We start from the raw sequence: 23,325 nt of genomic DNA, 5'->3' as shown, positions 1-23,325 counted from the left end.
TCCAATAAATCTAGCCCGCTGCCTGATTCTAGGTTCAGGCCTTGAGTGACGTCCTCCCCTCCACGGGTATCCGGCTTGGAGGGATCGGGAATCCGGACATAGCTAGTCCTTAAGATAGATGAAGGGTTGCCGCATTGTTCCTCCACCACTGCAATGTGATGGGTGACCTGGGGAGAGTTGATCTCTCTCACATCGGGTTTAGGCCCAATCTGATCGTAGTCTGTAGCGACTCCCAGGGCGGCGATGCGATCCAAGAGCTGGTTCAGGGAAGAGAGCTCCATTGGATCTAACTGCTCGGCGAGTTCTGAGTTGACGTGAAGATTGCTTTCGATGACCCGAGAAGTCATCGTTGGCGCAGCGGCCGAACAGGCGGTCATAAGAAAACCACCTAGCCGGAGAGTTTGGCCGATAGCCAAAGCTCCCTCAGCAATAGTGCCGTCTTTAAAGACGGGATGAGACATCCTTCCTGATGGCGACGGCATAGCAGAACTCTCAATGAAAGCACCAATGTCGGTGTCAAAACCGGTGGATCTCGGGTAGGGGGTCCCGAACTGTGCGTCTAGGCCGGATGGTAACAGGAGGCAGGGGACACGATGTTTTACCCAGGTTCGGGCCCTCTTGATGGAGGTAAAACCCTACGTCCTGCTTGATTAATATTGATGATATGGGTAGTACAAGAGTAGATCTACCACGAGATCCGAGAGGCTAAACCCTAGAAGCTAGCCTATGGTATGATTGTATGTTGTGGTTGTTGTCCTATGGACTAAAACCCTTCGGTTTATATAGACACCGGAGAGGGTTGGGGTTACACAAGGTCGGTTACAAAGGAGGAGATATCCATATCCGTATTGCCTAGCTTGCCTTCCACGCCAAGTAGAGTCCCATCCGGACACGAGACGAAGTCTTCAATCTTGTATCTTCATAGTCTAACAGTCTGGCTATCCGGAGACCCCCTAATCCAGGACTCCCTCAAGGGGTGCACCGGGTGCATGTGGGAGCGTCGGATTGCGAAACAGACAACAGGGAAAATGCTCGGATGCATGAGACGAACATGTATGCAAATGAGATGCACATGATGACATGATATGAAATGTGTGACATGAAAAAAATGGAAAACGAAGACAAAAACCCAACCACGAAGGGAATATCATATCACATAGCCGAAAATGGCAAGATTCGGAGTTACAAATATGGAAAGTTACATTCTGGGCGTTACACCGGGCCTCTCATGTCTTTTGTTTGCTAAAAGTGCCTCGATTGTCTTATGTTTACGTAATCATATAACGCAGTTCACCATGAGGCCGATGTAGCAACATAAATCTTGGGATAAACAATGTCAATGTTGGATTTGATGTGTGCCGATGTAGCAACAAGGATGTGTGCCAAACCAAACCAATAAATTGGGGAAGAAATACGAGGCTATATTAATCATGCATAAAAGAGTTCATAGAGAACCCAAATAAAATTCATGGATAGATCTGATCATAAACTCACAATTCATCATATCTCAACAAACACACTGCAAAAAAAATTGCATCGGATAGAACTCTAAGAACATCAAGGAGAGCATTGTATTGAAGAACATCAAGAGAGAAGTAGCCATCTAGCTGCTAACTATGGACCCGTAGGTCTGTAATAAACTATTCACACATCATCGGAGGGGCGACAAGGTTGATGAAGAACCCCTCCATGATTGTTTCCCCCTCCAGCAGAGTGCCGAAAAGGCCTCTAGATAGGATCTCATGGTTCTGGAACTTGCGGCAGCGAAAAAAGTATTTCGTGGACTCCTCCGAGGGTTTCGGGATTTATGGGTGTTTATAGAGGCGGAATTAGGTCAGACGGAGCCTCAGGAGCCCCACCACCCATCAGGGCCCGGCAACCCCCTGGGCCCGCCCTGGGGGTGGTGGGCCCATGCTCCCATGCCTGGTCTTCTCCCGAAGCTTCAAGTGTTCATTATGTCCAGAAAAAATCTCCAAAAAAATTTGTGGCATTTGGACTTCGTTTGGTACTGATATTTTGCGAAACCAAAAACAAGCAAAAAAACAACAGCTGGCACTGGGCACTAGGTTAATAGCTTAGCCCCAAAAATGATATAAAGTTGCTTGCAAATGTATATAAAACATCCAAGATTGATACTTTAATAGCATGGAACAATAAAAAATAATAGATGCGTTAGTATACTTTGCTAATCATAACTAGGAGGACCTGGGGGTCTATATACAGTGTGCCACATGATAGGAGAGGAGGAGAGGGGATACATGGGCGTCTGGCCTGGTTAGGCATGCGTAGGTGCCGGATGTCTGGGGCTTCGCAGGTCGCCAAATGCCAGGGTCGGGGCCGAATGTTCAGCCTGGCCGCTGGTCACGGTACTGGTGTCCGGGAGCCGGATTTCACGAGCTCAGCCGGATATCTCTAGGGCTTTTAGGCCAGATGTCCGGGCCGGAGCCGGATGTCAGGCTCCTGGAGCTTCGCAGCGGCTTCCTTGCTGTTGTTGCTCTTGTCTTCAGGTGCCAGATGTTCGGGCCATGGGCCGGATGTCCGGTCGCTGTAGACTTCCAGCGGTTCCTTCCGTCGTGCTCCTTTGCGCGCCTTCCTGGGGCTTGGTCTTCATTTCGAGTGTTTCCGAGGAGGCCTTCTTCGTACGTAAGCACACATGGCATTTTCGATTGAGGTAGTAGCCATGTTTCATGTGGTTCATACGGAAGCTCATTAAAAAGAGATGTCACCTCGGTCTCGATAGCTTTTGCACGTGCTCGTGTTGTCGGTCCACTTGGCACTTGGGGAGACGAAGCTAGGTCCATGGGGATGATCGTGGGATGCTCCGCATCAAACACTTTCCGAGATAGCTGGAGAGCATCTTTATGATCACCCAGTTACGAAGTGACTTTTGATACACACAAAGTATTCTTCTGGTATTAGGGAGTGGCACGATTTCATGATCTAAGAAACAGATACTTGACATGACTAAAGTTGTAGCAATTAAACTAAGTGATATGATCTGATGCTAAGCTTATGGTTGGGTTTGTCCATGATATCATTCTTCTAATGATGTGATCCCATTATTAAATGACAACTCATGTCTATGGTCAGAAAATCTTAACCATCTTTAATCAACGAGCTAGTCTAGTAGAGGCTCAATAGGAACACGGTGTTTGTTTATTCATCCACACATGTATTTAAGTTTTCGGTCAATACAATTCTAACATGGATAATAAACATTTATCATGAACAAGAAAATATGATAATAACATATTTATTATTGCCTTTTGGGCGCATTTCCAACACCTCTCCCATCACTTCCCCAGCTAGAGACGCTGGCGGAGAAGCTCCGGGATCAAGCCGGCCCTGAGCTCACAAAGCTGCTTTTTGCCTCTCTCAAAAGTAGTTGATGCAGTGTCCACGAGTAACCCCTCTTCAGTGTCCGCATGCACTGAAGAACTGGCGTGGTGATCACAACAAGTCAGGAATAGTTAATATATTTATTATTGCCTCTAGGGCGTATTTCCAACACCTCTCCCATCACTTCCCCAGCCAGCGACGCTGGCGGCGAAGCTCCGGGATCAGGCCGGCCCTTAGCTCACAAAGCTACTTTTTGCCTCTCTTAAAAGTAGCCAGTGCAGTACCCTCATCAGTGTTCGCGTGCACTGAAGAACTGGCGTGCTGATCACAACAAGTCAGGAATAGGGGCACCGACATGGCCGAGCGAACAAAGAAGGAACCACGGAGAAGGTCAAAAGAAAAAGACAAGAAGGAAGCTGAGAGGAAATGGTGTGTTCTACCTTCATAATGCATAACATCATATCTTGATACATAGTTACTCAATTTATTACTATGCATCTTACTTCATACGGTATCATACAATGATATTTAAATGTGTGCCATCTCATCAAAAATACTTAGTTGGCATATATGATACTTTATTCACTTTTATAAGACGTTTTAGAAAATTCTAACAATGCCCAAAATAGTTCAAATCTGGCTGTCCAAAACATCTTATAAAAACGAACGGATGGAGTACTAGTTTTTATGACATTTTCGTTCTGATTAGCCTAGGACGAGGCGAAATCACGTTCTCTGATGGGCAAGCAAATATCGGGGAGAGAAGTGCATATTACACCCCCCAACTCTAGCCCTAGTCTAATATACACCCCTCAACTCCAATACCGTCTAAAATACACCCCCCAACTCTCAAAACCGCTAGAATTCAACCCTCCCCTTCCTGTTGACCGGTTTTGACCCAGTTTAACCGGTTTTGACTGAGTGAACAGTAAAAAATATAAACTTAAAAAACAAAAATACTTTTTTTGAAAAAATTCAAAAAAGTTTCAAGTTTTTTCACCGCGTGAACAGTAAATTAAAAAAAAAATCACTTTTTCAGCATGTTTGGACACGTGAGTAAATTTGAGATGTCCATAAATTCGAAAAAAATTCAAAATTTTCAGCATGGTGAACAGTAATTCGGGAAAAAATCCAAAAAAATCACCACGCGCTCAAACATCATCCATGCAAAAAAAAGGGTTTTTTACAAAAAAAATCAATTTTACTGTTCACCAAGCTGAAATTTTGAAAAAATAAATTGAATTTACGGACATCTCGAATTTACTTAGGTGTCCAAACATGCTGAAGCATGAAAAGATGATTATTTTTAAAATTTACTGTTCACACGGTGAAAAAAACTTGGAACTTTTTTGACTTTTTTCCAAAAAAAGTATTTATTGTTTTTAAAATTTCATTTTTACTGTTCACTCAGTTAAAACCGATCAAACTGGGTCAAAACCGGTCAACAGGGAGAGGATGGTTGAATTATGACCAGTTTTGAGAGTTGAGAGATGTATATTAAATGGTATTGAAGTTGGGGGATGTATATTAGATTAGGGCTAGAGTTGGGGGCTGTAATATGCACTTCTCTCAATATCGGGCGTATGTTACAGTACAGGTACAGGTTTCACCTATCCTCCTCCGGTGTGCACCAGGGAGCTCTGCTCACCGTCGTCGACCAGGACTCCCTATGGCCGTAGGGGAGGGGAGATGTGCGGCCGCTGTCCCCGGCGCGTGCAGCGAGGAGGAAGGGAAGAGCCGCCGCGCCGTTGCTGGCGTCGACAGCGACGACGACGCGCGGCTCTTGAGAGACCAGGGTGGTGTTGCCGGCGACGCCGACGCTGCCGATGAAGATGGCGGCAGTCTCTCCCTAGCGGTCCTCCCGGCAGAGGCAGACCCGAACGTCCTCCTCGCGGCCGGCTGCTGCTGCTGCTGCTGCTGCTGCTCCGGCGTCGTCGGCTCTGACAACATCCCCTGTCTTCGCGACGAAGACTTGCGCAAGCTCCTGTCCGGTGACTGTCACACAGGAGGGGGAATTTCAAGATTGGGAACAGGTGGCAAACGTCAAACTGAAACTATGTCTAATTTCCTTAGTTTTAAAAGGAATAACGATTTCATTTTTGGAAGATATGGAATTGGCAAGCAATGAAATAAATACCGCTAAACAGTAGTACTAGCACTAGATCACTATTCACGTAGATTTTTTATATCCTCGAAATGCGATTAAATTATATTCCGGCATTTAACAGGTTCTTTTAGATTTTCCCCAAATTTTATAAATGTGGATTCCATGGGGTTTGCACGGAGACGGTACTCCCTCCGTTTTTATTTAGTTCGCATATTAGCTTTGGTCAAAGTCAAGTTTTACAAACTTTGACCAAGTTTATATACAAAAATATTAAGATATACAATAACAAATCAACAACATTACATTTATTATTAAATGTACTTTCACATCGTATAGATTTATTATGATAAATGTCTATATTGTTTTCTATAAACTTGGTCAAACTTTATGAAGTTTGGCTTCAGTCAACTCTAATATGCAGAGTAAATAAAAACGGAGGGAGTACTAGTTTTCAGCTGATAGTTAAAATATTAGTCTTCAGGCAAACTTTCACTGTTGAGACAGGTTGTTTTGAAGAAAATTGGTGAGATAAGGTAATAAACTATAACCTCCAATTTTGGTGAAAGCCCTTTCAGCATTGCCAGCTTCCTCTCAAATGAGTTGCCCAGCATCTACATGCAACAAATACAGAAACTAGTCATTAGATTGATCTTGAATTGATCCAGTGTGCAGCCTAATTTTATGAGATATGTGAACAACTAAAAAATGAAGCCGGCATTGATGTGCACTTCAGTAGCACTTACAGCTGCAGCTTGTTTTGAGCTATCCCAGTTGAAGAAGCTGGTGAAAAATGCAGGTTCATCGCCTTCCGCGACAGCATACACGGTTGTGTCAGTGATCGACCGTGGCCCATCCCAAGCAATGCCTGCCTGAAGGAACATCTGCAGGTAATAGAGAAGCACACTGAGTTTTGTGATTTCCCTGTCGCACAATCACAAGTTGGAAACACTAGGACCTTGCCGAAGTCGAGGGCGTGCTCCTTGGACGTGACACCTGAGTGAAGTCCAACCCAGACGAAGATTTGTTCGCCGCAGTCCAGTATCAACGTCTCCTCAGTTGCCAGATCATCCTGCGAGAAGCTGAATACCTCCTTTGCCTGGAAGAATGGAATACCAGAAGAAACTATTCAACCTTTTCAACAGAAATCAACAAGGTACGAGTCGGATGTATCCTTCATTTCCTGTGGTTCATTGTAACATAGCACTAACCTTGAACAGACCTGAAAACAATCATATAGCAGGGTCAGAACTGATCTTATGCGCAGAGGCTATTGGAAGGAAAAATATACAACACTATTGCACGCACATTGTTGAAAAGTACACGTATACAGATGTGGATCTGTTGGCCAACCCTTGACACACTTTTCTTTGGAGTATTCTGATCTTCCTCCTAATGTTGTCCAGAAACGGTCAGGTTCAGAACCTTCTCTTACTAACAATGATTGCTTCAGTGGCTGCAAAATAGCACTAAATATAGTCCATAAGGTGAATACATTACAATCTATAGAAATATTGTAATAAGACACAAAGGGGTTTGTTTGCAGTGTTATCCTTACACACAACTTATCCATCATTCTATCAAGTAGAACATGGTCACTGGGTGAAGAAAGACTTCCTAGCCATGTAAAGAAAGAAGCGCCGTCTTGCAAAATGTAACAGTGTGACGAATTAAGCGAACTTGCAGCCTGCAATTCAGTAAGTAATCCAGTAACCATAGGATGATTTAGAACAACAGAGGATTAAATGATATTTAAGTGTGATTTGGCATAAAAGGCCAACTCTGGATATGCATTTGTATTCTGGTTTTGCCCTAACTCACCAGATGAACCTGAATGGCTTGTATGCAATCAGGTCTCAGCCCTTGAACCCGGAATAATGCGGCCCCATCTTTCTGGTACAGTTCAGTTCTATTGCTTTTCTGCAGAATAGAGTTCTTATATGCAGTACTCCTGCCACCCTGCAAACGAAGATGAGAAACTCCAGCATTCATATCCAAGTATGCATCCCTTCATTAACATCCAAGTACATGAACCACGCAACATGAGAAGTATACCTTGAATATGATCAGTGACTTGAATACTAGGAAAAACAACTCTGGTTCTCTGCCCTCAAGCACTTGCCCCTGAAATTGCACTTCGCAATTGAGTGATACTTGAATAGCATGGCAAAGACTCTGGTTTTATTTTTTGTCAACGCCAGGATTTAGAGTGGGACTAAGGAGTGAATTAGCTCACCACAACTGCACGTCCTTTGACTGAATCAGCCATGCTTGACATCAATGAAACTGTGGCAACTCTATCTTCCTGCAGCCAAATTCACAAACTAATTTAAGTAACATGCAAACTACTGACAACATGCTATATGCGTAAACAGAACCAAACACTATCTCAGTAGCATGGCTGCAGCTGACCATGTTAATGGCTTTAATTTCTGATTAGTGGAAGTGTTCCTTAGCAAGGGAAAATATGAAAAAGTGCCTTTGATTTACACAAGACTAGCAAAGAGTAAACCTGTACACTATCTTGTCCAAACCAAGCAAGGAACAGATGATAATCTTTTCCATCTTCAGCGTAGCTGTACTGTATGATATAGCAATCTCCGTTGTAAAGTTGCTCCAGCTCCTCGGTGCAAAGGAGTGTTACACAACCACGGTCCACCAGCCAGACCTGTGGTATATCCTATTTTGTTAAAAGACGGATTCACGTATGCATCACATCTAGGCAATGAATTTTACCTTCAGACAACCATTACTACTGATGAGCTGCCGAGGTTTATCATCTGGAATTTCTGCAACATCATATCCCTGATGCTTGAAAATTGCTGCAACATAATTCTGCATTAGACCTTGCCATGATATTCGCAGATTTAATGAAACCAATAGTTACAGAAAATTACTATGGTCCTCACACCTGCCACTTTCTCCCGCCCTGCCTCGTACAACTTCTGCACAACATTCTTAGGCCAATGCTGAAAATGCAGCTTAAAATCGACAATTTCATGACCTTCAGTCATTATAACAGTGCGGCCAATTGATGATCTGTCTTGTAAGTGTACGTACTCCTACAAAAATAAGAATTTGTTTCAAGCTTATGGAAAGACTTAAGTAGATAGCACTAATCAAACATGTTAGCAGCCCTCGTCTGTTTCTTCTATGGTTGTAACTCATCTGAACTATATTTTTTCTGCAGATAACAAATATCTGCATATGAGCATATTAAGAAAACAATTGTGGTTCTGGTAGGAACTTTCCTACCAAGTTAGCCTACAAAATAACTAGCAGATATGCAATGATAGCAAAAAGGAAAATAATCAGGTATCCTTATGCTTACCTCTAATGCGGTAGCAGATGTCTTCTTCTCTGAAACTAGTGTTGTCATCCCTATCCACAAGAATATTTCAGCTCCACAGTCCAGTATGTAACTTCTGTCGGACTTCAGCATTTCTCTTTCTAAAACATGTGTCTCCATGGGAACAAGGATTCTCTTGTTAATCCTACATACAGGAAAGTTTACAAATATAGTTTTACATACTAACTCAAGGTTACAAATGGAGTCTGAATTAAGCGGGGGAAGTCACCAAAAAAGTTTCTTGGGTGAGGTAGTCATCGGTCCCCCATTGGCTGCGTCTGGTACATCACGAGGAATAGGCGCATAGCCTCCAAAGAGGTTCCAAAACTCACCAGCATCTGAATCACCAGCAAGCTTTCCATCCTCTATACAATCAGTAACAAACAAAAATAAAAACCTAAGAATATTCTATCCTTGCTAATGGAAGATGTAATTTCATTCAACACTACCTATTATCCCGATCTCACATCTGCCGCAGTGTCGGTTTTCTCTCAGATGCTTTATGACATCTAGTGCCATAGCCCTTGTTTGTATGCAAGAATGACAACCGCTGAAAAGGAAAATCTTGGATGGTGTGTCCACTATAAATGCCGCCTTATGATCCAGAGAGGACCGCGAAAATGGAACCTACAAACATCATCAGAGTTGTCAGTCGTTAGTAGTCTTACATTGACTCACTAAGATGTGCTGAAAATTCTTTGGTTTAGCAATTTTTACTTCTCTTAGACGAGCTACATGCTCTCCTTCGCACCGAAACATCGTGGTCCCGTCGCATTCATCCCCAGATCTTCTCCAGTGCGAAGAGAAGCTACCTTGTACAGGGATGATGCATGGTTTGAAGTATGACAAGAACTTGTCGGATTCTTCGCCTTGTGTTTCCCTGTACTGGATCGCGTGAGAGCCCAGCGCCGCATCCAACTCAACGGCCTTGTCAGAGGCCATCAAACAATCTTCCTAGGTGACCACAATGCAGGATGGACAGCAGGACACAAAGTAAGTCATAAGCAAAAGGCATTTTTAAGAAAAGAGTGACAAGAGGGCCCAATTAATTGATGTGGTCGTAACACGCACACCTCTTTGGCCTCCTCCCCTATCCAGTAATGCACATTATGCCTTCGAGTTCCGCTCTTGACTTCAGCTGTCTGAAACAGTGTACAACATTTGAAATTACTCAGTGATGTAAATAGGCTAATAAAATGTACGATTTTACAGCTGAAACAGCCTACCCTGGAGAAGGACTTACATGGAGTATGATATAGCAGTTCCCAGTGTAGAACTTGCCATGGAAGGATTTTGCAATTGGGACTACATTGGTGCCCATAATACACCAGATATCCAGCCCTCTGGAATATTATATTGATTTAAAGTTAAAATTTTAATAAAAAATTTGTACAGCCTAAGCTAGATTTATACTGCCTAACATTTACAGCACTGAGGTAAAATGAAGAATAATATTGCTTGACGCACAAAACTTTTGAAGCCACGAAATTTATTTCCACATTCCCTCCCTGATTAGAGAGTTCCAAGCAATTATCTTTGCTTATACAAATCTTAAGTAGTAACAGAGCAGCGTTATTGCAGTGCTGCTGCTCCCCGGTAAAAAAGAAAAATTAACAGTGGCATTTTCTGAAGCGAAAGGGTAAAATTAGATGAGAGGGGGGAAGTGAATGAATCAGGGAGGCATATTCAAATGCTGATCCAAGCTTTGCCCGGAATCTAGTTCGAGAGAACAACTGAAAAAGAAGAAAAAGAACAGCAAAGAGGGCGAGGGGTTAGGGAGCAGGAGAGGGGACGTACGGCTTGTCGCCGACGCCGAGGAACTCGTCGTCGACGCCCTTCGTTGTCGACATGGCCCCTCGGAAGGACTGCAGCAAGAGGAGGCAATGCGAGCTCGCCCCCACCAAACAAGTGAGCAGAGCAGGGGAGGAAGAAGATGAAGAAAAGAAGAAAAGGAAAGGTGAGCAAGCAGCTGGTAGTGAAGTTTGGTGGAGCTGCAGAGGCTAAACAATTACGCACTTTCCCCTCCAGCGGGCTCCACCAGAGCCGAGAAAGGTAATGGCGAGAGAAATCGAGGGCGCGTCCATTGCTTTGCCTTGAAGGGCGTGACGTGCGAATTTACCGTGCTGTCTGACTCGCACTCCCCGTGTTGTAGGGGCATCTCTGCAATCAACAAATCGAACGCCCCCAAGTGTGTGCGACCACGGCTAGACGTATTCGTAGACACAATTGTGTCGCTTAGGGTGTGTTTGGTTGCCGTGCGCTACAGTACCCGAATTGCATATACTTTTTCATTCAATTTGTCTATGCAAATGCAGCCTCAGATGAACCATATGCATGTTGTTTGGTTGCCTGCATGGCACGAACCACACTGCCTGGTGTTTGGTTGTCTGCATGTTAGTGGATAAACACAAGATATGGTGTTTGGTTGTATGCAACGCCTGGTGTGTGGTAACCTCTTTGGCTAGTTGATGAGGTTACCACCACACTTCGGCATCACACATCATAAGCACAACAGAGTATAAACAGAGTATTAACTAGCATAATTCAGATAGAGAAAAATTCAGCATAGGTCACAAAACTTGAGCAAGCTGACATTTAAGTACCACTACTTCAAAATACCCGAACTACAGTCCATATACTTGCGCAGAGGATTCACTTTGGTCCGTATATACGAATTGAGCTACGTATTCGCTGACTTGGCCGAGTCAGCCGTTGCCAGCTAAGCTTTGACCGCCACATGTGCAGCACCTGGTCCGGGGGAGGGGGGGTTAATACTAGTAGTTCGGGTTTTTTTTTGCAAATGCGCTAACACCTGGTCATTAAACGCCCCGCACCTGGTCGGACCGCACCCGGTCGCACCCACCCTCTCTGCTCCCGCACCCTCTCTGCTCCTGCACCCTCTCTGCTCGTCGTCGCTGCCGAGGTAGTGCGTTTGCTCGTCGGCGTCGACAACGGCTCCATGAGCACGTCGTCGGACGCTGAGCCGCCGCCGTCCGCGTCGTTCTGGAGGGGCCTGCGCGACGTGCCTCTTGCTCCTTCGCGTCGTCGTGATGATGCCTCGCCGTCCCTGTATGGTACGTCGCCGTCGCCAGCAGCTCCGTTGATCGATCTGTGCAATTTAGCTCCCGTAAAGAGTTCCTGGCCGCATCAATTGCGCGTACGAGCTAGGGTTTGGCCGTTCGTTCAACTCTCTGACGGATTGGGTGTGGGGTGGTAGGGTTTTAGCAGTTTCTTGAAGATCTTTGTGGCAGGCCAAAACTAGGGCTGTGTCATGGGGGGTTTGCAGTAGATGGCCATGTTTGCAGAGATCTGGAGTGGTTAAGGTTCTTTCTCCCCCCCAATTTTTCATTGGTCCAGGGGTCTAGGGTTTAAGCAGTAAAGTTTGCTTTTAGTGTCAGAGTGTTAATTGGAGCAAAAATTGTTGTAATTTGCAATTACATTGTGTCAGATTTACCAAAGATGGTTGCTTTTCGACCTGTAAGATCATACATTTGTTAATTGGAGCCATGAATCTCTGTTTTTCTTTCTGAAAAAGTAAAAAAGTCCGAATGTCTGAACTGTAGTCTAAAATGTCTGAACCTCTCTGTAGTCTGAAATGTCTGAACTTTTTCAACTTGATTGTTTTGGAGGACCCTTAAGCAACCACTTCCCTGTTGAGGTCATACATGGTGGGTACTTTCTGTGTGCTGGCAAGCATAGGGATTAACACAAAGGTCACTCCATTTGGTATGATTACTGTGACATAGATAATTGGACACCTAATGTTGTTGCCAGTCTAGTGGAGGAAATTGGATATGAGTTTGAGGGCAGGATCAGGGCTTATTGGTGTGTTCCTGGATTGACAGTGTATAAGAATGGATTAAGAGAGATCAAGATAGGGGACAACACTATGACAGAAAACATGAAGGATTGTGTTCTAAATGGCAACCACTTCCAACAGATATTTCTTGATCATGATGAGAGCATGAGATCATATGTTTCTGTTGTTCAAGTCCACTCTGATGATGAGGATCCTCCAATTGTTAGGTTCAGTGGCATTAGCCCAAAGAAGGAGAATGCACACCAGCAGCAAGCAGAGTAGACACAACAGCAGCAAGAGGAGCAGGCTCAGCTCACCCTAGTGGAACAGGAGCAGGCTGAGCTCCCTCAAGTGGAACAGGAGCTGCCTCAACATGATCAAGAGCATGAGCATGATCAAGAGCATGAGCAAGATGAAGCAGAGTCAGAAAGTGTGGCAGAGTCGGAAGAAGATGATTTCATACCAAGTCCACCCCAGCCTGGAACTACTTACCTTTCATCTCAGTTTGGGTTTAGGGCAAGGAAATCATCTAGGTTTTTGAACATGGATGCAGCAGACACAGTTGGTTGTTCAGTAGTGCAGGATTCAGATGAAGATTACATTCCACAAATTTGTTGATTCAGACATTGATCTGCAGGATGATGATGACTTGTTTGACAAATATGTTGATTGTGAGAAGGGCAAAGGACCAGCAGTCCAAGAAGAAGTTGATAATCCTACTAAAGATGTGGATATTTGTCTGCCATCCTCTGATGAAGATAAGGTGAAGCTGAATTTCAAAAGTTTTAGAGAGGAAGACCTGACTAAACCACAGTTTCAAGTTGGCCAGACCTTTGGATCTGTTGAGTTCCTGAGGAAAGCTATCAAAGAGTACAGCTGCCAGGAGAGAGTTTACATTAAATGCCCTAGAAATGATAGGAGAAGGCTGAATGCCATTTGTGAAGATGGGTGCCCTTGGACCTTGTTTGCATCATTTGATGGGAGAATCAACTGCTTCATGATCAATAAATACAACCCAAGGCATACATGCATAAAGAAATGGTATGTTAAGTCATTCGCTGCTCCTTTTATGGCTGGAAAATATCTTGATTCTTTCAGAGCAGATGAAAACATGAATATGAAAATTTTTGCAAGGGTGGTTCAGAAAGATTGGAACATGACAGCAACAAGAAGCAAGCTTAGAAGGGCTAAGAGGTTAGTGAAGAAAGTTATTGAAGGAGATGAGTTGGATCAGTACAACGACATGTGGGATTATGCACAAGAATTCAGAAGATCAAACCCAGGGAGTTCTTTCTATGTGGGTGTCAGTAATGGCATATTTGCAAGTTGTTATTTCTCTCTGGATGCCTGCAAAAGGGGTTTCATGCAAGCTTGTAGGCTTGTCATTTGTTTGGATGGATGCCACCTGAAGACAAAGTATGGAGGTGTTATGCTGTGTGCTGTTGGCATGGATCCTAATGACTGCATTTACCCTATAGCTTTTGCAGTTGTTGAGGTAGAGAACACTGACACATGGAAATTGTTTCTGTCAAATCTGAAGAGTGACTTGGGAATTGTAAACATGGACCCATGGACTATAATGTCAGACAAGCAAAAGGGCCTGATCAAGGGAGTGAGGCAACACTTTCCTGATGCAGAGCACAGACACTGTGTTAGGCATATATGGCAGAATTTTCAGCAAACACACAAAGGAGATGTTCTTAAAAACCAGTTATGGAAGTGTGCAAGGAGCACAACACCTGAATTGTGGGCTGCAAGCATGGAGGAAATGAAGGTCATAAGCCTAGAAGCATACAAGTGGCTTGAGCAGCTACCACCCAACACTTGGGTTAGGGGCTTCCAAAGAGAATTGGTCAAGTGTGATATCCTTCTGAACAACAACTGTGAGGTTTTCAACAAATATATTCTTGAGGCTAGGGAGATGCATCTCAGATCAATGATTGACAAGATCAAAACACAGCTCATGGTCAAGTTCTACAACAAAAGAAAAGAGGCAGAGGCCTGGCCTGGCCTGGCTCAATATGCCCAAAAATTAGGAAAAGAATTGAGAAGAACATAGAGCTGTCAGCTACATGCATGGTTTCAGGGGCTGGTGATGGCATCTTTCAGGTTGACAACAGGAACATGACATACATTGTTGACATGAAGGAAGAGAGCTATACATGCAAAAAGTGGGATCTTAGTGGAGTTCCATGTCACCATGCAATTGCATGCTGCAGACATGAGAGGATTGATCCTGAGAGTTTGGTGCACTCCTGCTACCCATTATCAAGCCTTGCAGAGATAGGAGTGAGTGGCAGAAGATGAATGGCTGTGAGATCAAGCCACCTGTCTATGAAAAAAAAGTAGGGAGGCCTTTAAACAAGAGTAGGAGAAAGCAGCCTTATGAGATTGAAAAGAAAGATGGAACCAAGGTGATGAGCAGGCATGGAATCACAATAACATGTTCATACTGCCATGAAACAGGCCACAATATCAAAGGATGTAATCAAAGAAAGGCTGGCATTTTGCCAAATCTAGCAGAGAGAACAACAAGAAGGGTTCCAAGGGCCATTCTTGATATTGTGTCAGATGATGAAATTGTTTTGGCACAAGAAGATGATGGCCAAGGTACACATGAGGAGGTTCAGGTCACACAAGAGGATGGTCAACTTACACAGGAGGAGGTCCATGTTGATGGCCAAGTTACACATGAGGAGGCCCATGTTGATGGCCATGATACACATGAGAAGGTCATTGTCACACAAGATGATGAGGTCATTGTCACACAAGATGATGGAGCAGATACACCAGTTGTTTTTCAGGCAAATTCTTCACTTTTGTCCCTTAATTTTGACCTCTTTTGTCCAGTCATTTTTGTTGTACTGATGTTATCATGTGATGTTTGTTTTGTACAGGTGCAGGACTTTGGATTTACAATGCTTCATAGGATGCAACAATCCAGACCTGTTCCTAGAGAAGAAACTGAAACCATTTTGCCAGATTCTTCATTCATCTCAAATGCAGCCAGTTCTCACACTGCAGCACAGACAACAACAGCTACAAATGAAGGCAACCTGACCATGAAGTTGCTGAAGATGAAGAGAGACAAAGAAAGACAGATGGCAGCCAGGAGAGATGCAGCACTTGAGGCCATGAATGAGATGGCAGAGAAGAAAGCAGAGGAGGCAGAAGCAAAAAGACAAGAAATTGCAAGAAGGAAAGCAGAGTCTTCACACAGAAGAAAAAGAAGAGCAGCATAAGAGAAGAAAGCTCTGGAATCTGTAGCAAGGCAGGAAGCTGCAGCAGCAAGAAAAGCTGTATTGCAAGAAGAGAAGGAGGCCAGAGCCCTTGAAGCAATGGCAGCTAAAGCAGAGGCAACACTGAAGAGAAAAGAAGATCAAGAAGCAAAGAGAGCTATGGCAGCACTGAGGAGAAAAGAAGATCAAGAAGCAAGGAAGAAACAGCAAGAAGAGGCCAAGATATTAAGAGCTGAGTAGAGGAAGCAGGCAGGACCAAGTGGACATGTGCCCAAGAAGCTGAAGAGAGTGAACATGTTTGATGAGTTTAGATGATTCAGTGCTTTTGCACTTGTAGTTTTTTGGCAAAAAACTTCAATGAGACTCTTTGAAACTGTTGGAGTTGGGATGATTCAGTGCTTTTGCACTTGTAATATTTTGGCAAAAACTACAATGAGACTCTTTGAATTGTTGGAAATGTAAAGATTCAGTGCAGTTGCACTTGTACTCATTCAGTGGCTTCATACTGCCATTCAAAATGAAAACTGTTGGAGTTCAGTGGCATTATTCAGTTAATTTAATTTGAAAACTGCATCAAAATCAGTTGGAGTTCATTGCTTTATTCACTGTTGGAGTATAGATAATTAACCGCATAAAATTAAAAAAATTAAAAAATTAAAACAAAAAAATTACAAATAACTTATGTGCTTAATATACAAGCACACCTAACATACTGCTATTTTATAACTTATATGCTGAAAATCTGGATATTTCAGCATACCTAACTACATCTTCTTCATCTTCTTCATGCCTGCTACTGCATCTTCTTCATCTTCAGTTCTTCATCTTCTGGAGGCGCTCTGAGCGGCGAACCTCCATGTCAGCTGCCACCTTCCTCTTCTTCTTCCTCTCTGGCTGCGCTGCGACGTCCTGTGCTTGCAGGGCCAAGACCACCTCCACCTCCTGCTTGACGATGTCAGGAACATCGAGAAGCAGCTCGATGTCAATGGGGCGGTGCTTGTCATCCTCCCTGACGACCGCGCCACCATCTGGACCTCCGGCTCGGGGATGACGGGTGCCGCCACATTGACCTCCGGCTCGTCGTCAGAGAGCACAATCACCTCCGGCTCCTCCCAGCCAGTCGACCAGGACGAGTCGGCGGCGTAGCCAGAGTCGTCCTCGGAGCCGGAGTCGTACTCTGAGTCGGATGAGATGTACTCGGAGACGTCGTCGCGCCCGAGGTAGTCGGGCTGGTAGTGGTTCCAGTAGGCAGTGTTGACAGGTGCGGGGACGGCCAGTTCGACGTTGTGGTGGACGCGCAACGGATCCGGCTGCCGCGGCGCAGTGGCGGACCGGTACATCCACCACCGGGCTCGCTGCCCCGGGTCGTCGGAGCGCGTCTCCTGCATCGCGAAGCGGAGGACGAGTGCATAGTGGATACCATTGTGGTCGGGGCAGGCGCGGTCCAGCTCGTCGTCGGTCATGACCTTCAAGAGGCCACGCACGTGGTGACGCAGCATCGCACAGCTGGGGAACCACTTCCCGATCTCTGTCAGGTCCGTGCGCATGGCCTTGTCGTCGCCTGCATGGTCATCGATGACCCTCTTCCAGGCGGGGCAGTTCTCCATGTCTGCGGCGGCGGTGTGGTGGTCGGCGGCGAGGGTTTTCTTGACGGCTGCGTGGGGGTTTGGTGCGGGGTAACCGAGGCGACGCGGTGGACTGAGTGGAGAGTGGAGCGGTGGGTGGGTGGGCTTAAAGAGCAGACAAGGAAACGGAAGAGGCGTGAGCCATTGGGCCACTAGCAACTGCTAAATAGCTAGGTTAGTACCTGCCCTTGATTAAAGCACTACTACTTACCACACTGGCATTGCCACCAACATTCAATACCACAGGTCCTAGGTTTGAGACCTAGGCAAAACTCTTTTTGTGTAATTTTTTTCTTTAAGAAAAATTTGGTACATGCATACAAATTCAGTCATATAAAACAGCTACTATAGACATATAAATTCAGGCAAATTCAGTCATATAAAACAGCAACTGCAGGCATATAAATTCAGGAAAATTCAGTCATATAAGACAGAGACAGTTGACTTCATTTTCTTATCTGAACCAACTTCAATTTCTTATCTTAACCCACTTCAATTTCTTATCTTAACCCAATTTAGTTACCATTTGACAAAAGTACAACTGACACAAATCCAGGAGGAAAGATACAAAGTGATTTTTTTTACAATGACACATATTCAATCAAATTCATTCAGCATGCCCTTCAGCTTCCTTATCTTCTCCTTGGTGGCCTCTTTGTGTTTGAATAGGTCACCAATCATGTACTCAAGCTTCCTTTTCTCATGCTTCAAGTCATCCCTCTCTTGAATCACTTGGTCCCTCTCCTGCACTACTTGGTCCCTCTCTTTCTCTGCTTTAACCCTGAATACCTGATGAATGTTGGTTACTGACTTGTCTGTCATCTTCTTCTTCTCAAGTTCTTCCTTTAGATCAGTTAGAGCAAGTTGTGTGCTGCCTAGTTGGCTCATTGCCTGCTCCTTCTCAGCCACCATCTTAGCAAAATCAAGCTTGAAGTGCCTCAACTCATTCTCCATCTTCTTCTTCTCTTCAAGAACCTTCAAGTTTTCTTCAGCACTCACAACATTCTGTCTGAGCCTTTGTTTTTTCTCCTCTTCATACATGGTCCATATACTAGCTAGGCTCATCTTTAGAGCATCAGGCCACTCAAGGTCAACCCACTCAACATATCTGCATTTAGGTACCTCCTAACAATTTAGAACATACAAAAAAGAGATTCAGTTAACTGCCAGTCTTTAGTATTGTGCATGATGATGGAACTTAAAACATACTACAAATCACTTCATGATTAATAGTGCCAAATGCAAAAAAATTACTAACCTTCTGTGCACAAGCTAGAAACCTTCTGCCAGTATCAACAGATTCAAATGCCACATGCTTCTCACACAAAGATCCATGCCCACATCTAAAGCTAGGTAGATCTGTAGCCAAGCCACTCCATTCCTCACAGTATATTGTGGCAGGTGGCTAAACAAAAGAGAGACATTTGGAATTAATTGAGAGAGAAACCCTAGATGAGAAACCCTAGACTGGATTTGTGTGAGATTGAGGAGCACACTAACCTTGCTGGTCATAGAGTCATCTTCAGAAGAACTGGGAAGATCATCCCAGGACACCATGGTTGCTGCTAGCTGAAGATGAGAAGGGGATCTGTTGGTGCTATTGGACAGAGGAGAGAAGGGATCTGGTGGTGCACAAAATTGAAGATGAAAGATGAGGAAGAAGAAGGGGATCTGGTGGTGGTGGTGGACTGGTGGTGGACCAAAGCTACATGTAGAGTGCAAGTTGCTGGGTGGGTGTTTGCAGCAGGTGCAAGTACATGCTTGCTTTTGAGTTCAGTTGTGCTGAGAAAGGGGGCCTGGAATAACTTAGTTCATTTAGTACAGAAATTAGTTTGCAAAGTTAGTTCAGTTGTGACAGGAATTTCTGTCAGTAATTTGAAAGCAATGAGGTTAAGTACAATCCAGTTAACTTTGCAAACTTAATTCAGTTAACTATAAAAACGCAGTTAACTTTGCAAACTAAATTCAGTTAACTATAAAAATTCAGTGAACTGCAAACTAAATTTAGTTAACTATAAAAATTCAGTGAACTGCAAACTAAATTAAATTTGACAGAATTTGAATTAGGTAACTTTCTATCAGAATTAGTTTAACTACACTTCTGGCATGAAATACATCTGTCAGTTTTTTCAAAGCAATTAGGTCAAGCATTTCAAAGCAAGTAAGTCAAGCAGGCTTCACATTACTGACATATTATCCATTACAACAAGCATTACAACTAAGACTTCATACTGAGCAAACAAAAGAAACCATTTTAGTATGCTCAGTTTACACACTTCACTTCACTTCACTTCACTTCTTCATAATTAAGGTGAAACACATCACACAAAGCACTATAACAAAACCAATCATCAACTTTAGCAGCATCAAAATCTCTCTGCCTAATCCTAAAAGCATAATAGTTTGCTTCTTGGTAGCATACTTATTCTCACTGGAGCTGCCATAATTATCTCTTCCAACATTGCCTCTCCCAGCCATGACCCTTCCAGCTATGCCTCTACCTGCCATTGTTTCAGTCCTCTGCCTCTCAAGCTCTTCCCTCCTGTCCTCAGCTGCACCAATTGCATCTACAGCAGCATCACCAACCAGACGCCTTGTTTCAACCAGATGTTGCACATATTCAAGCTCCCAGCGCCAGAAATCACAAGTGACGTGATTAATCAGTGGCAAAATTAGTTAACCATGTTAACCAACTCCACAAAATTACAGATTGAATGAATCAATGGCAACCTAGTTAACCAACTATTGTATTGCTCTAAACTACTACATTAGTTAAACAACTGACTTTGCAACCTAAAACCAATTTAGTCAGTGCTCTACTTCATTACTACAGTGAGTTGACACGGCATGAATCTACTGAACTTGCACTTACATGGTGGTTGACACACTTGTAGAAGATCCATCCATCGTGCTCATCCGTGCTAGACCGGTAGAACCTCACCTGCTGGTCGCAATCCGGGCACCCGATCAGTGGTACAGCAACGGAGCGGCCACGTAGTGCTGGGCAGATGGAGCTGGAAGACGACATGAAGGAGGAGACAGAGGAGGCGGAGGAGGGCGTCGGCAATGGCTGCGGCGGCGGAGGGCGGCGACGTCGACCATGGCTGTGGCGGTGCAGACGAGAGTTGGCTAGGGTTCAGAGGAGAGGAAGCGGAGAGCGAGAGGGGATAAGGGAGCGACCAGGTGCAGGAGCATTCCGACCAGGTGCGGGTGCGGTAGGGAGCGACCGGGTGCGGTCCGACCAGGTGTTGGCGCATTTGCAAAAAACCCCGAAATACTAATATTAACCCCCCCCGTCCAGGTGCTGCACATGTGGCTGTCAAAGCTTAGCTGGCAACGGCTGACTCGGCCAAGTCAGCGAATACGTAGCTCAATTCGTATATACGGACCAAAGTGAACCCTCTGCGCAAGTATATGGATTGTAGTTCGGGTATTTTGAAGTAGTGGTACTTAAGTGTCAGCCGGCTCAACTTTTGTGACCTACAGTGAATTTTTCTCATTCAGATATAAGCAGTATCACACTTCATAACAGTTCAACGCATAAATCATAGACATGTTCAAAGCAGACTCCATAGTACGCTGGAAAGAGGTGGCCCGGACCCTACTCCTTGACGGCGAAGGCTTCGCCATGCTTCCCGCACGTGTTGACGACCTCAATGCCATCATCGTTGAAGATGATGACCTTGAGGGTATCGGGAGTGAGGAGCTTGTACGTCACCATGTAGCTGATCTTGATCTGATGAACGGCCGCGTAGGTGGCCCAACCCTGATCCAGGGTCACCTCGTCGTTCATCAGCTTGACCGTCACCTTCCAGGAGTAGCCGGTGTTGTTCCTGAGCTTGAACTCCGTCGGCACCACGACGAAGTGCTTGGTGAAGTCCAGGGGCATGGGAATGCACTCAAGCTTTGGTGCAAGGATGACCTTGCAGAAGTGAGTTGGGCCATCCTCCTGATGGTAGTGGCCGTAGTTGCGGCGCTTGTTGCTGGGGGGCTCCTCCATGCCCTCGTCGTCGCCACCCTCAGGCGTCTTCGGGTCTTCCTTGGCGATGGGCGGCAGCACAACCTCTTCGGGCATTGGGTGAAGGAGCGGCTTGCCCTTGTTGTCAACGGCGGGGAGCACCTCCGTGCCCATCTCATTGCTCTCCTCAATCTGCACACAATTCATGGAGTCAAGCACAGCACATAGTTCATGGCTAATTGAAGAGCATGTAGTTAAAACGGCATGACTGTCACTCTTTTCCTCCTCTCCATCCCCCCTATATTTACTCACCCTGCCCACCACTACTTACCCACCCCCTCTCTTCTCTCACTGTCAACCTTCCTCCTCCCCGTCGACATGAGCTCTAGCTCCAGCTCCAACGCCAACCCCTTCCCTTGGGGTATTAGTTGGAGGGCCTTCTTCCTCGGGTGGACGGCTAGTGACCGGACCAAGTTCAAGAACACCATGGAGGTGTGCTCGAACTTCGGCTCCATGCCTGAGATGCAGAACAAATCAAATGCAGTGCTCATGGAGGCCAGTAAAGAAGAGCTGAAGACGCTGATTCCTGACCCAACGAAGGGCGCGATGGCAATTGACATCATTCGCTGGGCCATGAATCAGGCCGTCTCCGTTGACCCTAAACAGAGGAAGAAGTGGTGCAAGTACAAGACCTACTGGGCTCCTAATGACCGCCGTGTCGCAGTGTACTGGGAGACGGCTATCGCGCCGGCGACGGTCATCGGTGGGGAGTCTAAGGAGGAGGAAGAAGAAGCAGTGCAGATGCCAGCAAGGGCACTGGAGCCAGGCCGTCATTCCTCGCAGATCGACCTCGACTCCACTGAGGACGACGACGACGACCCGCCGGCCCGCATGGCGATGAAGAAGAAGATGAAGGCCAGCGGCTCGACCAGCCGCTCCGCACACCGGTGACGGCTGCCGCGGTCAGCCGGTGTCCGTTGTCCACCCCCTATCCCCCAATCCCCCAATCCCCCTTCTGCATTCCGATCTTGCATGTATGAACTCGTATGAACTAGTATGAACTACCCCTATGCTTATCTACATATTCCCCATTCCCCTCCGCCGTCGATCGAATCTATCATCGTGGATCAAATCTAGGGTGCATGTCGAAGAGATAGAAGTGCTTACCGCCATTGATGGAGTCCGGTGGTCTTCTTCTTCTGCTCCGATCCGCCGCCGCGGGTGATGGAGGCCGGTGGTGTTCTTCCTCTGCTCTGATCTGCCTCCGCCGGTGAGAGTTGGGAGAGTGGGGAAGAGTGGGAAGAGGGAGCGGTGAGGGGCGGTGAGGCTAATAACTGCCGGCGCTTTGGGAAGCAATGCGGCTTCTCGAGCGTGGCCGCGCGCGTGCAGCCGCTGCCACCCACGTGCACCGCCCGGGCCTGGCCCTGGAGAAACTGCCGATTTATGGGTTGATGACCCACAAGTATTGGGGATCTATCGTAGTCCTTTCGATAAGTAAGAGTGTCGAACCCAACGAGGAGCAGAAGGAAATGATAAGCGGTTTTCAGCAAGGTATTCTCTGCAAGTACTGAAATAAGTGGTAACAGATAGTGTTGTGATAAGATAGATTGTAACGAGCAACAAGTAACAAAAGTAAATAAAGTGTAGCAAGGTGGCCCAATCCTTTTGTAGCAAAGGACAAGCCGGAACAACTCTTATAATAGGAAAAGCGCTCCCGAGGACACATGGGAATATCGTCAAGCTAGTTTTCATCACGTTCATATGATTCGTGTTGGATACTTTGATAATTTGATATGTGGGTGGACCCGTGCTTGGGTGCTGTTCTTACTTGAACAAGCATCCCACTTATGATTAACTTCTATTGCAAGCATCCGCAACTACAACAAAAGTATTAAGGTAAACCTAACCATAG

The 23,325-nt window shown here is 45.3% G+C and overlaps 2 protein-coding genes and 2 pseudogenes across 2 annotated transcripts; 1 reads left to right on the top strand and 3 right to left on the bottom strand.

The window, feature by feature from the left end:
- Positions 1–3,900: 3,900 nt before the first annotated feature.
- LOC125549855 (villin-1) lies at positions 3,901–10,826 on the bottom strand. Its single transcript, XM_048712990.2, has 20 exons — positions 10,590–10,826; positions 10,036–10,135; positions 9,866–9,934; positions 9,510–9,746; positions 9,242–9,419; positions 9,022–9,157; positions 8,775–8,937; positions 8,355–8,505; positions 8,180–8,265; positions 7,956–8,111; positions 7,680–7,748; positions 7,499–7,567; positions 7,265–7,402; positions 7,002–7,130; positions 6,752–6,899; positions 6,655–6,665; positions 6,402–6,542; positions 6,190–6,327; positions 5,995–6,057; positions 3,901–5,334 (listed from the first exon to the last, which is right to left on the bottom strand). The coding sequence occupies exons 1-20, from the start codon at positions 10,640–10,642 to the stop codon at positions 4,984–4,986; spliced, it is 2,586 nt and encodes an 861-aa protein (XP_048568947.1). The 5' UTR covers positions 10,643–10,826; the 3' UTR covers positions 3,901–4,983.
- Positions 10,827–13,180: 2,354 nt separating this feature from the next.
- On the top strand, positions 13,181–15,833 carry LOC147990257 (uncharacterized; annotated as a pseudogene).
- Positions 15,834–18,052: 2,219 nt separating this feature from the next.
- Positions 18,053–19,012, bottom strand: LOC147990256 (uncharacterized). Its single transcript, XM_087537716.1, has 3 exons — positions 18,956–19,012; positions 18,714–18,860; positions 18,053–18,580 (listed from the first exon to the last, which is right to left on the bottom strand). Exons 1-3 carry the CDS (start codon positions 19,010–19,012, stop codon positions 18,053–18,055), a joined length of 732 nt encoding a protein of 243 aa, XP_087393842.1.
- A 1,966-nt stretch (positions 19,013–20,978) lies between these two features.
- On the bottom strand, positions 20,979–21,626 carry LOC147990255 (uncharacterized; annotated as a pseudogene).
- Positions 21,627–23,325: the final 1,699 nt, after the last annotated feature.

The sequence above is a fragment of the Triticum urartu genome, chromosome 1A, assembly GCF_056163025.1.
Source record: "Triticum urartu cultivar PI428250 chromosome 1A, HENAU_Tu73, whole genome shotgun sequence".
Lineage (NCBI taxonomy): Eukaryota > Viridiplantae > Streptophyta > Magnoliopsida > Poales > Poaceae > Triticum > Triticum urartu.
Note: the sequence above shows the minus strand (reverse complement) of the source record. Positions and strands in the feature narration are given on the sequence as shown.

Bases quoted from the DNA above. Each gene is read 5' to 3' on its own strand.
- LOC147990256 (XM_087537716.1), bottom strand. From the start codon at position 19,012: ATGGTGTCCTGGGATGATCTTCCCAGTTCTTCTGAAGATGACTCTATG. The intron at 18,861-18,955 runs GTTAGTGTGCTC...TCTTTTGTTTAG, and splicing joins ATGACTCTATGACCAGCAAG to CCACCTGCCACAATATACTG. The intron at 18,581-18,713 runs GTTAGTAATTTT...CTAAATTGTTAG, and splicing joins TTCTAGCTTGTGCACAGAAG to GAGGTACCTAAATGCAGATA.
- LOC125549855 (XM_048712990.2), bottom strand. From the start codon at position 10,642: ATGTCGACAACGAAGGGCGTCGACGACGAGTTCCTCGGCGTCGGCGAC. The intron at 8,506-8,774 runs GTAAGCATAAGG...TTATTTTTGTAG, and splicing joins CATCTGCTACCGCATTAGAG to GAGTACGTACACTTACAAGA. The intron at 7,131-7,264 runs GTGAGTTAGGGC...ACTGAATTGCAG, and splicing joins AAGCCATTCAGGTTCATCTG to GCTGCAAGTTCGCTTAATTC.